The 17098-nt window shown below is 39.4% G+C and overlaps 2 protein-coding genes across 2 annotated transcripts; both read left to right on the top strand.

Moving 5' to 3' along the window:
* Window positions 1-1959: 1959 nt before the first annotated feature.
* On the top strand, window positions 1960-3446 carry LOC144652973 (metalloproteinase inhibitor 3-like). Its single transcript, XM_078512869.1, has 2 exons — window positions 1960-2222; window positions 2954-3446. The coding sequence occupies exons 1-2, from the start codon at window positions 2096-2098 to the stop codon at window positions 3316-3318; spliced, it is 492 nt and encodes a 163-aa protein (XP_078368995.1). The 5' UTR covers window positions 1960-2095; the 3' UTR covers window positions 3319-3446.
* An 11631-nt stretch (window positions 3447-15077) lies between these two features.
* LOC144654946 (metalloproteinase inhibitor 3-like) lies at window positions 15078-16600 on the top strand. Its single transcript, XM_078515178.1, has 2 exons — window positions 15078-15362; window positions 15926-16600. The coding sequence occupies exons 1-2, from the start codon at window positions 15248-15250 to the stop codon at window positions 16303-16305; spliced, it is 495 nt and encodes a 164-aa protein (XP_078371304.1). The 5' UTR covers window positions 15078-15247; the 3' UTR covers window positions 16306-16600.
* The last annotated feature ends 498 nt before the right edge of the window (window positions 16601-17098 follow it).

Here is a 17098-nt window from a genome sequence, read left to right on the forward strand (position 1 = left end):
ATGCGTTGTTTTGTCATGTTTGTCACCGCAGTGTGTTTTTATTTTTATTGAACATAATGCTTAACCCGAAGGAAATGGACATAGATTGGGCATTTACTCCGGCGATGTGGTTAAAGAAGGTTTGTTCTGAACACCTGAGGAAAAGCGAAAACGGGGAAGGCCTAGAACAACTTGAAGAAGATCTGCGGAGAAAGAACTGACATCCATATGCACCTGACCTGGAATTGGATCCGGAAGGCGGCGAAAGACCGCTCATGCTGGAGAGAGACTGCGGAGGCCGTATGCGTCCCATAGCGCGTTTAAGGTGGCTCCATAGGGTTTTGAGATATTACGGCGCGCGCACAAGTGATGCACCCATCAAGAGATCATTTTCGCGTTATTTTTTAAACTAGTTACATAAAAGCTGCCGAAATATTAAAAACAAGGACTAAAATATGTTGTGCATTATTCTTTTTTAAAATAACGGCCTTTGTTTTTGAGCTACATCTACTCAAAAAGTCCTATTTTTTGGTGTTTTTATGGCTTTGATCTTAAATTTCTTTAATTTTCTTCGGTGAAAATTTTTAAAATTCTCCCAACGGATTGAATCTGATGAGAAGTAACTTTTAAAAACAAAAAAATGAGGGGTTGTCCAGGTCGTTTTTGAGTTTTTGGTTATTTTTTTTTTTGACTAAGCAAAAAAACTGGCTTACAAATTTTTTTAAAAAAATGGCAAAAAGGGCAGTTAAAAAGGTATAACATCTATGCCAAATTTTAAGGAATTTCACCGAAGGAAACTCTAGTAAATACCAGGGGAAATTTTCTATTTTCGCCCGAATAACAATTACGTCATCAGAATAGAAATTGTCCAAGATCGCTATTTGAGCATGCGCGAACTTTCGAACCATACGAGTTGATGTGTAAAGACGAGCGTTCCCCGTTTTTGTCGGTTTTTGTGCGAATATCTGTTAACCCAAAGGTTAGTTAGAGACATACCTTAATCCTTTATGTAGCAGAATCTCTGAAATTCTACTCGAAGTATCTCACAATCGCGGAGACTATTCTTTATTTTCTCTTTTGCTTTCGATCGTACGAACTTTACAAAAGCGGCCAGAAGCACCGCGGACTTTGGAAACACCTTTTTAGGGTGTTGTAAACTCTTTTATCTGCTCAACACAGGAAAGCACGGGTATTGTTTCATTGGCAGGAAGCAAGTCTCGCGTTTTCTCGCCGAAAATTTCACGCTCACGTGAAGCCGCCATGTTTGTTTTGATTTGCCGGCATTTCAAGCTCGCCCTTTCGTACCCATTCTTCGCGCGGTCAAGAAACCCTATGGAGCCACCTTAAGGACTGATGATGAAGATCAAACGAACATCTCTTCTCTTCTTGACTTTATTCCAAGCTCAAAATATAATTTGTCTCCACTGACTACCATAGTTTCTTTCAATATCGGCTGTGAGAATTTAGTGGCACATCATTACCGGTGTTGTATGGAGAAATTAGAAATTGGTCACGCATTTTGGGAGGACATGACAGGAAGTCTTTACGCGTCACGTAATAATCACAAACCGTCCCCACTTCTTAAAATAGCGAGTCCTAAACAGCATCCTACTAACGGAAGTGTTTATCAATTAAAAGAGTGAAAGAAAAACTTCCTGCCGCGAAAATTTCGCCATATATAATAAAATATTTTCTTAAAATGCCACTTGTGACGTCATTGGTGGAGCTTATGACAATAAGATGATTACCTCTAGTTATAAATAAAAAGAGGCGAGTTCCGTAGATAGCTAGCATCTCCAAACTGAAGTGTTTATCAATTAAAAGAGAGAAAGAAATCTTCCGGTGGCGTAAATTTCGCCAAGTGCGTGCCGAGGTAGCCGAGGTTATAACAGGTTATCTTGAAATGTCACTTGTGACGTCATTGGTGGAGTTCATGGCGTAACATCTTTACCTCCAGTTATGAATAAAAAGAGGCGAGTTGCGTCTGAAAAGAGTCAAACAAGAAAGTGGTCAAGACAAGAAGAAGATTGCTCAAAACAGCAAGGACGAGGAAGAACTCATCGCAGAACAGTCAGCACAAGACAAGAAGATAACTCGAACAGCAAAGACAACTAACATGTCCCCTGTCTTCTCCGTTGTGATTTTACTTTGCATTGGTATGGGAACGGTCTGTCACGCAGGTCCCGTCTGTTTAGCGTGCCTACGGAATAACCCTCGAGACGATTTCTGTTATGCAGAGATCGGTAAGTGAATAAAATTGCACTCTAACTTGTCATTCAATATTTCGGGCTTGCAAGAGATTCAGCTCCTGACGGAGAATTCGTTTGTCATCAGATATAGTACTTGTTTGCCTTTATCTCCGGAAATGTACCAACACGAACAGAACTGCATTCATAGTTTTAGACTGCGAACACAAAAGGAATTTTACCTATTTTGTGTATTAACGATGACCGTGTTTGTACGCATGATTAATCTGTACTCTGGCAGGGGAGGAGGGATGTGGCAGTAGTGAGAATGTTCCGGCCTCCATGTAACGTCTGCAACCTGCCCCTGGACATAGCGTCATATTAGCGACCTTCCGATTGGACTACAAATACGAGATTGAGTACGAGTACGAGTTTCCAAACCAAATTCGTGTGCCTCTTATAATCACTTAACACACCAATCGTATCCCTAACGTTTATTTATGTGTTAGTTAACAACAGGAGAGAGTTATAGTTTGGGTGATACAATTGTGTCGAAATTCCAAAGTCGTACTCGTACTCGATCTCGTACTCGTAGTCATATCTGAAGGTCGATAATTACTCCAAAATTTCGATCGCCATGAACGTTTAGTACGAGCTCTTGATCACGACTACTGACGTGTTACATGCAAATCAATCTTGATAGAATGTAATGTACATTAAAACTTCTTCCTTGTCTTCTGTTGTTTTTAAGATCATAGTTCAATGGAAACTGTTTTATTTTTCAACAGTACTGCGTGCCAGAGTCTTGTCGGAACCAAGAGACGCGTACGACGAATTTAGCTTTATGTTCAGTCCTGATCAAGTTTACAGTCTGAAGATCGTTGAAATATTCAAGGGAAAAGAAAAGGTGAACCAACTTCCAGGCGTCTTGTCTGTCGGCGTTCGCAACTCGAGTCTCCTGATTGAGCTTTTCACACCGACCAGATTTGATCCCTGCAGTTTCTGGCTTCAAAAAGGCAAGGAGTATCTTCTGTCGGGTTACATCCACAATAACAACTTGCGATCGTTTTATTGTGATTTGCATTGGAGGTGGTCAGACGTGACCCCACAGTTGAGGGCGGGACTTGATGGACAGTACAGTAACAGTTGCTAGTTCAGTTACATCATGTTCGGAATACTAAGCAGTTTTTTTGTGTATTAGTCAAGAATAACCATGCGCAGAATCAAATGTATTATTAACGATTTGAGCGTGACATTTTTACATGTTTTAACCCTTTAAGTATCAAGAGTAAATAAAATTAAATTTTATAATTTCGTCACAATGTATATCAATACTTAAACAAAAGAAAAGGTTTTGAGAATGATTACCAAAGGAAAATTGCTTTAATCTTTTAACAAGTTTTCCCAACTAATACTACAAGAAAATGTATAGATATCAGTCATGAAAAGTTGTATGTTGATATTGGGCTTGAAGTGTTAAGGGGGGGTGGGGTGGGGGGTGGGGGGGGGGGCGTCGTCAAGTAAAGGAGAATTATAATTCAGGCGTGGATTAATAGGCGTTTGACTTGTGTAGTGTAAATTTAAGTTTTGTTTCCAAGTTTCAACGAGTTTTTTTTGTCTATCTGTATGTAACACAAGATAAAATATGTGACCCTCCACGGGAAATCAGGTAAAAAGGTGATGACACGGGCACGCATGCCATGACACGGCACGCTAATCGTGACATTTGACACGGATATGCGCATATTTAATAAGCGAAACAATGGGTGTCACGGTAGCTTTTGTTTGGCACGACTTTAACACGCTAAGCTTTTGTTTAAGTTAGTGTGTTCAATGTCACGCTAAGCGTGCGATATAACACGGTAAAATCGTGCGATATGACATGGCAGTGCTTCGTAAAGCAATAATAGAAAATCAAAACATCGTCGCGGTCTCGCATAACAGCTTCACTATCGGATGAGACAAGCATGTTCGCATCGGTTCACTATTATTAATACAGTCGAACCCCTATTAAGCGGCCACCCATTAAGCGGCCACCACCTATTAAGCGGCCAGTTACTAAAGTCCCGAAAATATTGTCAGTATAATACTGTAAATAAAACCCCTTTTAAGCGGCCACCCCTATTAAGCGGCCACGGCCACCTTTCTTCCGTCCCGATGAGCGTTCTTCTTTTGTTTTTACCTCTATTTAGCGGCCAATAAGAATGTAATATACGATATTTAAATAAATTTCCAACAAGCTCAGATCGTGACGGCCGATAAAATCATTCAAACACAGGTTTATTGTCGTCTTCATGTGATTTCGTTATTCCTTTTCACCTTATTTTGTATTGAAATAATGTAACCTTCTTAAAAGACCTTATGCTAATTTCTGACAAACCCCTATTAAGTGGGCGTCCGTGTAAGAACCGACCACTCGATTTTCGGCCCAGAACAGAATTCCTTCAAATTTTCTGTGCAAGACAATTGATCCATATGATAAACAAAAATAGCAATATTTTGGCTTGTAGTGTTATTTGTCAATATTTTTGGCGATGATTGCTGAGAACGGTCAAAAACCGAAAAAATCATCCTGTTTCGAGTCAAATTTAGGCGTCGCGCTCAACGCGCTGAAAAATTACTCTTTAACTCAAATAAAATGAAACTTGTATATCATTTTATTTTATATCTTGTCTATTAGTTCATGTTAAAATATTTGAAATCGGACTTAACAAAAATTAATTATGATTTTTTTTAAACACCCCATAAAGAGCCATCGCAAAAATCACGCAAACATACTGTTGGTTAGAGAGGTTTTTCTCAAAAGTTTAACGCGATCTAGAGCCCTGGACACTATCCACGATTAGTACTAGGGTTGGCGTACTAGAAACAAGAAAAAAAAATTTTGGGCACTAAGCTTTTCGAATTTTAGGAGTTCTATCAACAAAGCCTATTTTTAACGGTCGTAACGCGCGTCACGCAATTTCTTACTATTGTGTTTCCTATCTTTCCCACATAAAACAGTTGTCCGAGGGAGCAAATATTTTCGAAACTAGCTTTCTGCTCGGAATAAGGCATGGACAATCCTACATTTATCAAATATCGCCCCAAAAATAAGAATTAAGAAGGTTTTAAAAATCATAGCGGCTCCGGTGTGAGTCTTTAGTTTCACCGGAAAGCTTCGAAAAAGACGTTTCCGTGATTTGGATATCATAAGGAATGAACTATGAAAAAACCCTTCGCGCATTTTGACAACGAGATTTTTAACAACGAGAAGTTTTATTCATAGTATAAAGTGCCTTAAAAAATTATGTACGGCGAATTTACATCGACTTATACTACGGGGAATCGACTTACATCGACTTACTACTGCAGGGAATGTAGATTTCAATCGGCTAACACGCTGGAATGTAAATGTTATTTTTAGGATGTCACGTACATTAATATTTTGCCCTCCCTTTATACTTCATTTCTTAAACTGTTACGTTGGCAAAGCAAAACGACTTCTATAATTGGTTTCGACTTTTGAAAATAGCCCATATGCCGTCATCAAATAATTCTCAGTCTTCGCTGAATTCAATTTATGCAAATTTGTAGAAGGTTTACACGTCGTGGCGTATCAAAACAAAGTTGATTTCAATTCTGGTAAAATTGACCCCCCAAAAAAGAAAAAAAGAATTGGATGTCTAGTTTCTTTCTCTCTGCTTCCACTTTAATTAAAAGATACTGTAAGGCTTACATCGATGGCGAATCGTAAAAGAAGAGAAGTAAGGGACCTGTCAATGCAATCGAAACATTACTCAAGCAAGCGTTGTTGTAACAACTGGCGAAGCTGAAATCTATAACAGTCAACTGTGCAGCGATTTCTACCCAGCCGATTTCGTTGAAACTTGCTCAAATGAATTTTTGGATAATTTTGACTTATTGACAGTAATAAAAAAGCTATCGTTGCGTTTAGAAAAATAGTATTACAGTCGAAGCTCTCATAAGCGGACACCCTCGGGACGCGAAAAAAGTGTCCGCAACTGGAGCTGGCCGCTTACGAGAATGGTTCTTGTAAGCGGCCACTAGAGGTGTAAGGGGATAGATGGTTGCTTACGGGAGCTTGTGTTTCAAATTGTAACCGGACGTGAATGACGACAAAACAAACACTGAAATATGGTTCTGTAATTACAGTAAAATCATTGTGACGAACGGCGATGTGAAGTTGATTGATTAATACAAGATACAGAGGTTTTTTTATATGATTCTCTTTGCGGTGTCCGCTTACGGGAGCTTAAAAACAAAGAAAAAGTCTAAGTCGTAATCTCGGAAAGTGTCCGCGGCCGCTTACGGGAATGTCCGCTTACGAGAATGTAAAAATACAGAGTTTGTATGGGAGTAAAAACGGGGTTTCTAACAAGGTGGCCGTAATAATAAAAATAGAGTAATTTAAATATGCTGATATTTCCTGTTCATTTATTTCGTTTATTTTATAGTTCTAGTTTGTCATTACGACTACCGAAAAATAAGAAAAATCGGTTTAACTTTCCATGCCCAAAATTCGATTTTTAAAATAGCACCTCCGCTAAGGGTACCCGCGGGCACCCTTAATAGACTCCAATTTGGGGAGGGTCACAATTTTTGGTTCCAGTGTGGGGGAGGGTCATAATTTGTTAGCCCACTTTTTCCACAATTTCGTGGGCCCTCCACCCCTGATAAATAATGACCGGTCCCTAAAGTGGATAGTATAACTGACTAATTTAACTCAGCAACAAAAAAAGAACGACTTTAATCCTTTCCTACATTAACAGTAATACAGGGCTTTAAACTATTTTTATTTTCTCGGTTCACAGAAAACTATTATTAAACGCTTGAACAACAGCCGAACGCATCCGCGAATTGAATAGATAGCATTTGAACGTTTTTTCCTATTGGCGACAGTCACATTCTTAAAAAAATGAGAACAAGTTCACTACTAGATTTTTTTCCGATCTCGTGAACCAAAGACAATCTCAAAATATCTTAATATCTCCTTAAGCATAACTACACTGAAACTGTCAAGACTCTCGTCTCGTGCCAGGTCACACAGGCAGTAAGAATCATAGCAGATTGGATGCCTGGGACTGAGTTCAGCGGCGACGCTCTCTAGCACTTCACGCCTTTCTTCCCCTTCCTCCTCTGCGTACACATCCTCCATCTGTAACTCTTGGTTCCCCTGCTTTCTTCGGGTGGCCGCTAGTCTCGAAAAAAAAACCCTGTACTTGACTTTTCGTGAGCCAGTCTTACCTGTCAAATATCCGCAAACCATTTGGTCTTCTTGCTGTTCTCATGTCTGCAGCCACTTTTCCGGGATCTGCCTTGTTGCCGGTTCTCTCTCCAAGGTCGAATTACATCGTTAGGTATTGTTTAACATCATCAGGAAATCGCACACCTTGATTTCGCACCTTGTGTAGAGCCCAGCCAAGCTGTAAGTCACTGCAAAAACTAGGAGCTTGATATTCAAATTCGTCTCCTCGCTCATCGCAATGTGCTACCGGTGCACTGCTTCTTCCCTCGTTGTTGTCAACATTAAGGAATTTCTCGGCCCAGTCTCTTCTGAGTTTGTCATACACCGTTTCGGACCCTCCGCGCATTTGGCGGTGCTCGCCAACATCAAGATGATTCTCAAGCTCACTAACTTTTTTGAAGACCATTTGACACCCAGGCTCAGGGCAAGAGAAAAGACCGCTGGTTTCCTCGCCATCAGTTGATGTGGCGTCATGGATTCGTGTTTCCTTGACTGGAAAAAAGTCGACATCTATAACAAGATCTGTAGGACCCTGAGGCTTGACGATGATGTCTTGGTAGGGAATGAGCCTCCCTTGCCTTACATTATAAGCTCTCCAGATCCTAATGCCATTTGATTCACATTGAAAGTTATGATACCTGCTGAAATGATCTGTCATTTTTACTTCAAGTGTCTTTTGAGACTCATTCACAGAGCAAACACTGGCAGTTGTGCCTCGGACAGGACGTTCGGAAAGCGCTGTACGCATGTCCTTTGCAGAAAGAACATCGTGTCCCTCGTTGCAATAGCGTCGGATAGCTGACTTCATCGGGCAAAGGATCCTATCACAGACATCTTTCCCGTATTGTGGCTCGTAAAAGTCGTACCGTGTGACGGTGATACCAACTCGGTTCCCAGCATCTCTTACGGCCGCCACGAGAAAGTTGTTGTAGTAACAGCCTGCTTCGTCACTTCTAAAGTTCACCTGAGTTATGTGAGGATGTTCCTTCTTTAAGGCCTCCAGTGTGTTCTCGATGATCGAACAGACTGCATACCAATTCTGCTGGCAGGAATCAAGGATGTGAGCATATGATTACCAGTGCTGACATTCTTGGTTATGACGGTGGATATATGCCAGCTGAGCCCTCGTTTTCCGAACCATTCGGACTGCTTCTCACGATATTTCAGTTGAAGAAATTTCATGGCCCAGTCCATTATAACAATGGCGGACGTCGCGTCGGCTGTTTTCAGTAAATCTTGCTTCGCCTCTTCCTGGTTTATTGAGCGGACAATGTGCGCTTTCCATAGAAAGATATCTGACTTTGCGCGGTCAAAGTCGTACAGTAAATCTTCTCGTTGTTCTGAATTAACTGGCGTCCAGGATGGACCTTCGATCTCAAGTGGTAGTTCCTGAAGTACTTTCTTTAGCCCTTGGCAGTCATCGCAAGTGAATAAGTGCTGATGTGAACAGGACTTTTGAAATTCGGGTTCTACCGGATCACTAAGTGCAAAATTCCTGCAGTGGTCGGGTTCGAGTCCTGGCCGGGTTCAATATGTCGTGTTCTTTGGGCAAGACTGGGGGTAACCCTGCGATGGGAATACTCCTAGTCGCTTTATGCTACGGAAACGTGATGGGCCCCTAGGCTCGTATACATGCTTTACCTTTTTATATACTTAAACTTGCAAAATTCTGCTCATTAATATACCTAAACCATACAAATGGGCAGAACCTCCACGTATAGTAATCCCCCCCTCCCCCACAATCGCCTTCAACCAACCCTGACCCCTGTGTTCGCAGCAAACTTGAAAGTGTAATTTATTTAGTCACGGTTAAAAACATCAGGTGTTGCAAGCTATGTCACTAAGAATAAATTATTTAAGTCGCGTTCAAATTACTTTATAATAACATTTTATCCTATGTTTGAGCCGGTCTCAGGTAAGCTAACAGAACGCGTCCAGAGAACAGTTGTCACCATGCAACAATAGTAATGACCTAGCATTTCATATTTACGGAAGTGAAATCTGTTTCAGCCTAGGGCTTAACAATGTAAACAATTTTTAGCGATTAAGAACAATCTTTAACGATAAAACGTACGGGAACCAACGGGTGCAGCTTCTCCAAAGAGGTTTTTAATTTCCCTGGCCAGCTTGAAATTTATAACATGAGTTCCTGTTACCGCCGATTTCTTTTTATGATGTCTTGGATACTGGCAGGTCTTCGGAGCTTGCCAGTACTTTCCTAAGGTAAAACGATGGGCTGGACAAACCATCATATTCTTAATCTGTTCTTCAGTGAGTTCTAAAAGACCTGCTCTTGCCAGCATTAGATCCCTTTCAGATGAATTTTCTCTTGACAGGTGGTGATTTGCTAGATGCAAACTGTTATCGCCGTCACAATCATTTAGGGCTATACAATCTGTATGTCCACGACTACTTTCGCACTTACCACCTAAAATTGCCGAGAAGGAACAAAATCCTGCCATTTCACAGAACGAAACAACACGAAACGCAAAGAGCAAAACTATTCCTGCCGTAATGTAAGCACGCACGACATCAATTGTCACAAATTTGCATAAGTTAAATTTAGCACAAGGGCAGTGCAAAAAAAATGTGAAAAAAATAAATATTAAAGGAAAAGTTTGTAGCCTATTCACAAAATTGAAAAACAAATGATATAAAGTAAAACAAGAAATAGTTTTAGCAGCAAGCATTTGTCACACGGGTTGAAATTAACCTACTAAAAATAACTTTCATTGACATTCCCGCGTGCATCAAAGCCGACTGAAACAGACATTTTCTGAGAAATTCGCTTTGGCCTATTTTCATTTGTGTTGCATTTTCTCTGGGCGTACACTTTAATAATACAATGATAATAATTTCTAGCTGTTAAATGTGTTTAATATGTTAAATTATTAAGGGTTTCTTTCGTAGTTCTTTCCCTATTTATGATTACCGAATCACGGAAACCGCTTTTCGAAGCTTTTTGCACAGATAAAGACGGAACTAAAGACAACTCATACCGGAGCCGCTCATGATTTAACCTTCTTAATTCTTATTTTTGGGGCGATATTTGATAAATTTAGGATTGTCCATGCCTTTTTCCGAGCAGAAAGCTAGTTTCAAAAATATTTGCTCCCTCAGACAACTGTTTTATGTGGGAAAGATAGGAAACACAATAGTAAGAAATTGCGTGACGCGCGTTACGACCGTTAAAAATAGGCCTTGTTGATAAAACTCCTAAAATTCAAAAAGCTTAGTGCCCAAAACTTTTTTTCTTGTTTCTAATACACCAACCCTAGTACTAATCGTGGATAGTGTCCAGGGCTCTATATCGCGTTAAACTTTTGAGAAAAACCTCTCTAACCAACAGTATGTTTGCGTGATTTTTGCGATGGCTCTTTATGGGGTGTTTAAAAAAAATCATAATTAATTTTTGTTAAGTCCAATTTCAAATATTTTAACATGAACTAATAGACAAGACATAAAATAAAATGATATACAAGTTTCATTTTATTTGAGTTAAAGAGTAACTTTTCAGCGCGTTGAGCGCGACGCCTAAATTTGACTCGAAACAGGATGATTTTTTCGGTTTTTGACCGTTCTCAGCAATCATCGCCAAAAATATTGACAAATAACACTACAAGCCAAAATATTGCTATTTTTGTTTATCATATGGATCAATTGTCTTGCACAGAAAATCTGAAGGAATTCTGTTCTGGGCCGAAAATCGAGTGGTCGGTTCTTACACGGACGCTCACTTAAGCGGCCAACCTCTATTAAGCGGCCAGTTGCCATTTCCCCGAGTGTGGCCGCTTAATAGGGGTTCTACTGTAATCTCCACTGAACTAGCAAATACTAAAAGGTGTGTTGCATAAATAAACATGAAAAGAAAACCAAGGAGCGACTAACATTATTATCTTAAGAAAATAATTGTTTATAAAAAAGGGAAAGATAATTTTTAAGTTAAGTGTATAAATAACGTAACTTACTAGTTCGGCGGAGCGTAAGCTCACGATCGTTCTTATGCTCGAGCGAAAACGTGTGTAAACGTGTGCGAAAAAGTGTAAATATGTTAATTGTTGATAGACTTATATTCTCGTTAATACCACAATAAAACAGGCGCTGTGCAATAGCTTTACACGTATATTAGAGCCTATTAAACCCAAGGCTGATCAGCATTATGTTTCTCCCAACAATTTCAATACAATAGCAATCAGACAAGTAACGAGAATAAAAATAATCATCAGCTATGAAAAAACAAATTAATAAAATGCCAATTTTGGATATGTACGCCTTTTGAAATTATAGTTTTATTTTCTAACAACAACTCATTCTGTACTTTTGCTATTGGTAAAAAGGTATTGTGCACATTAATTTCTCAGGCCAAGACGAATTTTCATTAGTCACCAACAACGATTTCACACATGGAACGCTTTTGAACCAATGAGGGATGGCATAATCTATGCTCCAAAGATTTTTCTTCGGGCTCAGTCTTAGTCGATCTATCTTTTAATGTGTGATAGCTCTCTCCTCCGCGAAGGCTCCTTCAGTGGGGGAAAGTGAAAAACACGAAAAATGGAAAAATAGGGGGAGTGCAGGGGACGACGGGAAAGCCGAATGGGCAGTGTCCCACGAGCGATTTCGTTTCGATTTCCCCAGGCTCCGGCCGCTCCGCGCGCTTACTTTTCACCTCTCCCCATTTCCCTGCCCGTACGAAAAAATAAGAGGCCTCTGCGGAGGAGAGAGGTGTGCTAAACCGTTGAAACGAAAATCGCGCGTAATGAGGACACCATGTAGGGTTCAAGCTTTATTGCAGCTTTTCAAAGGGATAAGGAGATATATTAATAGTGTTTTTAATATTTTTAACGTTACTTCTGTAAAGCGCTTTTGAACTTTTAGGATATTGGCGCTATATAAATATTTTATTATTTTTTATTATTATTATTATTATCAACTTATTGTCAAATCCATACAAACGCTCATAGTACGCTCAATTTTATACAAACTCTTATAGTAGACTTTGGTCACTTGTGGTTCAGTCTGAGTTTTCCTTCCTGAGTTTTCCTTTCTGAATTCCAGCTCGATCCGAGAATTTTTACAGATATACGGAAAGTTGCAAACAATGTCTGCGCTGCGGCCATCTCCCTTTCAAAACTCAAAAGTGTGTGTTTAATATAGAATTCAATTAAACTATCAAACGAATGGCCACACAAAGTATCCAACCTAATGGTTGTGTCCTTAATGATGAAGCATACGAAACGTTAAAACGTTTCGTATGCTTCATCATTAAGGACACAACCATTAGGTTGGATACTTTGTGTGGCCATTCGTTTGATAGTTTAATACTTTCGTGAACACAGGATTTTAAGAACTTAAAAGTTCTTAAAATCAAAGGTTTTTCCGACATGCGTTGTTTTGTCATGTTTGTCACCACAGTGTGTTTTTTATTTTTTAATGAACATAATGCTTAACCCGAAAGAAATGGACATAGATTGGGCATTTATTAAAGGAAGGACTCCGGCGATGTGGTTAGAGATGTTTTGTTCTATACACCTGAGGAGAAGCGAGAACGGGGAAGGCCTAGAACAACTTGGAGAAGATCTGCGGAGAAAGAACTGACATCAATGCACCTGACCTGGAATGAGATCCGGAAGGCGGCACAAGATCGGTCGCACTGAAGAGGGACTGCGGAGGCCTTATGCGTCCCATGGCGCGTTTAAGAACTGATGATGATGATCAAACGAAAATCTCTTCTATTCTTGACTTTACTCTTCGATTCTTTCGTTATTTTTATCTTCAGACTGACGCGGGTTCCCTCTGATTGGTGGGTTTATTCTTGAGAGCATGATCTAGGAAGGCCTCTTTTGGTTTAGTACATCCCTTAAAAAAGCTATGTCACTATATTTCTCCGATGTACAAAGTAAACAAAAAAAAACAGCATATGATCAACATATGTGGGTCTGAATGGGGATACCTCGATAACACTAAACACTTAATTTTTTGGGTCCGTAACATGAAACAGTTAAATTTTAGGCAATTCAACACTTACAGTAAAAAATTCACTGAAACAGTAAATTTTATCCAGATATTATTTTGTTTAGTATATGAACAAGTTTTCGGCCATTTTCCGACGATTTCCAATCTACGAAGATTTCCGAAGACTACCGAATATCTCCGAGGAGAAATCCGAAAATTATCTCTAAGTTCGTGAGTGACTTTATCCAATTTTTGAAGAGAGAAAAGAATATCCAATGCTAAATCCTTTCACGAAAAACCCTCAGAATACTTAACAGTATTTTCTCCGGAGCAGTAAACATTAAAAAATTGCCAATTTAACAGCAAACACTAAATATTTTGGGCAAATAACATTAAAAACTAAACCCCATTCAGACCCTCACATTATTATGATCTTCATTTTTTTTAACAAATTTCAAGAGCCTGGAAAGATCACTAGCAATTGCAACTGAGCTATTAAAGAAGCTTGGTATTAAAGAAGTTTGGTGAAATAGTAAACATCAGACAAACCTTGAAATATTACCTGAGTATTATTCGACCGGAAATCTATATAATTGATGCACATCTTTCTTTTTAACCTGGTGCAAATAAAGGAAGGAAAGAAAAAACGGCTTTCAGTTTACATTTTCTGCCAGGAAGTATGAATCACATTGAAAACACTTTTACTAGTTGCGACTACTTTTCAATTACGAAGAGCTAGTGAAGAAAACGTAATCTTAACATTCATTTGTAAACCTTTTATTTACAAGCTCAGTGAAAACTATCAACTCACTTTACTGATAACTTTACGTTTCTTTCAGTATAAGCTGTGAGAATAAAATGACATCCTGTAATCGGTTGCAAATTCTTGGACTGATACGACAGAAGTCTTTACGCTTCACGTAATTATAACAAACTGTCTCATAAAAAAGCGAGTTATCGATAGCATCTCCAAACTGAAGCGTTTATCAATTAAAAGAGAAAAAGAAAAACTTCCGACCGCGAGGTTTCGCCAAGTACGTTCCGATATATGCCCAGTTCTTGCCCTAAAAATAACAAGTTCTATTTTTTAATTTATAGATATATTTTTAATTTTTTTAACTAAGACTAGCGAGCAGCACAAAGGAGAACCTTCGTAGTTGTAAACTTTACTTCGTTCATTTCTGACGCGCTTCATCTCCAATGGGACTTCTTCTGGGAATATTGAACAACTTATGCACTCTGCACGCTAAGTGAAAAGGTGCTAAGTTGCACTTCCTGTGGGAGTGATTAAAACTTCTTGTGGAAGTTGGTATAGAACTTTCACATGCTGGAACCGGACGTTACGAAAAACGCCTTAACATGTTTTTGCGTGTTGTACAGTTATTATAAGTTTTGGGCCATACGATAAGTACAAATCGTATGGCAAACATTTAAAAGCTGATCATGAAGAAGTTTCATTGCAGACAAAACGCATCGAAAATAAATGAAGAAAAGTTTACAACTAAAAATTTTCACCATTTGGCTGCTCGCTAGTCTTAGTTCAAAAATTAAAAAAACACGAGACTTAAAAAATATAAAAAGTAAACATTTAAAAAAATATATTGTGCCCAGTGATGACATGCCACTTGTTGGTTGGTGGAATTTATGGAATGACATGTACTTCCGCTCCAGCAAGGGTGGATGATCCGCCCTTGGCTCCCGGGCTTGGCTCCAGATGTGAATAAAAAGAGACGAGTTTTAACCAGAAAGAGTCAAACAAGAAAGAGCTCATCGAAGAGCTGTCTACTCAAGACAGGAAGAAGATTGCTCGAACAGCAAAAACGAAAAAAAAAACGCATTGCAGAACAGTCAGCACAAGACAAGAAGAAGGACGAGAAACATGTCTCCTGTCTTTTCCATTGTGGTTTTGCTTTGCATCGGTGCGGTTACGGTCTGTCACGGCTGTTTGTGCCTGCGGACTGACCCTAAAGACGATTTCTGTAATGCAGAGATCGGTAAGTTGATATAAACTGCGCTCTGAATTACAAAGCAACAAAATGTTTTGAATTTAAAGAGGAAATATTCATTTCGTAATGGCCGAGATTACGATTAGAGGAGGGCAGTGGTAAGAGCGTTCACCACCCTCTAATGTATTAATGTGCCCCTGGTTCGATTGGTGGAACCGGCGTCATATGTAGGTTGAGTTTTTTTGTTGGCAAGAGAGGATGAAGCATCTCTTGTTGGTTCTCATCATTTCTCCAAAGGGTTTTTTCCTCGTTGTTTTTCCTCCTAAGGGTTTTTTTCTCCTAAGGGCTTTTCCTCCTAAGGGTATTTCCTCTCTCCCAAAAGCCAGCACTTCAAATTCGATCTTTTTGCCGTACGCTTTATAACGTGCTCTTGAGTTCTTGCCTGTTACTTGCCTGTTAATCGTGTAAGTGAAATTACCATCGACACCATTACATTTTGTTTTGACCTCCATATCAGTCATGATAGAATAAAATTTACCTCAAAACATTATTCTTGACTTATGTTGTTTATAGGAGGTCAATGAAAACTAATGGTGTCTTTTTTTCAACAGTACTGCGTGCCAGAGTTTGGTCGGAACCAAGAGACGCGGTCCCTATAAAAGGCAACAAAACGAGCTCACTTTTCATCGATCCTGATCAAATTTACAGTTTGAAGATCGTCGAAATATTCAAGGGCAAAGAAAAGGTGAACCAGCTTCCAGGAGTCTTGTCTGTCGGTGTTCGCAACTCGGTTCTCCTGGTTGACCTTCACACGCCGTCCAAAACTGATTCCTGCAGTTTCTGGCTCCAAAAAGGCAAGGAGTATCTTCTGTCGGCTTTCATCCACAAAAATAAGCTGGGATCGTTCTTCTGTGATTTGCGCTGGAGGTGGACCCACGTGACCCCACAGCTGAGAGCGGGAATAACTGGACAATACAATAAGAGTTGCTAGGTCAGTTATTTTCTGTAAACTGCGTTCAGCGGTTATAGGAAAACTAAGCAGTTTGTTTATGTATAAGTCACGAAAAACATGGGCGAAATCATATGTATTACAAAAGTTTAAGCGTGAATTTGGATAAATTAAATGTTATGTTTTAAGTCAAAGGATAACAATTCGAGCTTCGGTTTTACTATGTTCGAGTTTGTTTCAGTGTAATGTTAAGTTTAGTGTTAAACGACTTGTTTGTCCACCTGATATAAAGTAAAAACAATTTCTTAATTTGAATAAATTTTTGCAAATAAGTTTACTTCCGTTGAACTGTTATTATTGTCGCTCTATCTCAGTGCAAGCTTAGTTTATTGTTGACTTTTTGAAATAGTGAGCGTTTTTAAAGTTCAAAGTTCAGTTCCGACTTGCTAAACACTACCCCTGTTTCAACTCATCAGTTAATAGCCTTGATGCATCATACAGGGCCGTACCTAGCCGGGAAGGTGAGGGGGGGGGGGGGGGGGGGCGGGGAGCTGCCCCAGCCAGGAAAACTAAAAAACTGAGAAAACTAAAAAAAAAAAGTTGCCCCTGCCAGGAAAACTTGCCCCCACAGACAAAAAATCCTAGTTACGGTCCTGTCATAACCATTGTATACAAGCATTTTTAAAGTTTGATTAGCTTTTGAGCGATCAGCAAAGAAACAGTATCACAAAGACATGTTAATCAATTTATCAAGCGGATGCAAACAACCGGAGCAACGTTAGTTATTTCCTGAGCTGGCGCAGGAAGTTTAATGTATGGATACAAGTACGTTATC

This window comes from Oculina patagonica, chromosome 5, assembly GCF_052425735.1.
Source record: "Oculina patagonica isolate OP01 chromosome 5, crgOcupat, whole genome shotgun sequence".
Taxonomy (NCBI): Eukaryota; Metazoa; Cnidaria; class Anthozoa; order Scleractinia; family Oculinidae; genus Oculina; species Oculina patagonica.

What these genes read in the sequence shown, in the direction of transcription:
- LOC144654946 (XM_078515178.1), top strand. Translation starts at nt 15,248, where the DNA reads ATGTCTCCTGTCTTTTCCATTGTGGTTTTGCTTTGCATCGGTGCGGTT. An exon ending in TTTCTGTAATGCAGAGATCG is followed by an intron (nt 15,363 to 15,925) that starts GTAAGTTGATAT and finishes TTTTTTCAACAG; the next exon opens with TACTGCGTGCCAGAGTTTGG.
- LOC144652973 (XM_078512869.1), top strand. Translation starts at nt 2,096, where the DNA reads ATGTCCCCTGTCTTCTCCGTTGTGATTTTACTTTGCATTGGTATGGGA. An exon ending in TTTCTGTTATGCAGAGATCG is followed by an intron (nt 2,223 to 2,953) that starts GTAAGTGAATAA and finishes ATTTTTCAACAG; the next exon opens with TACTGCGTGCCAGAGTCTTG.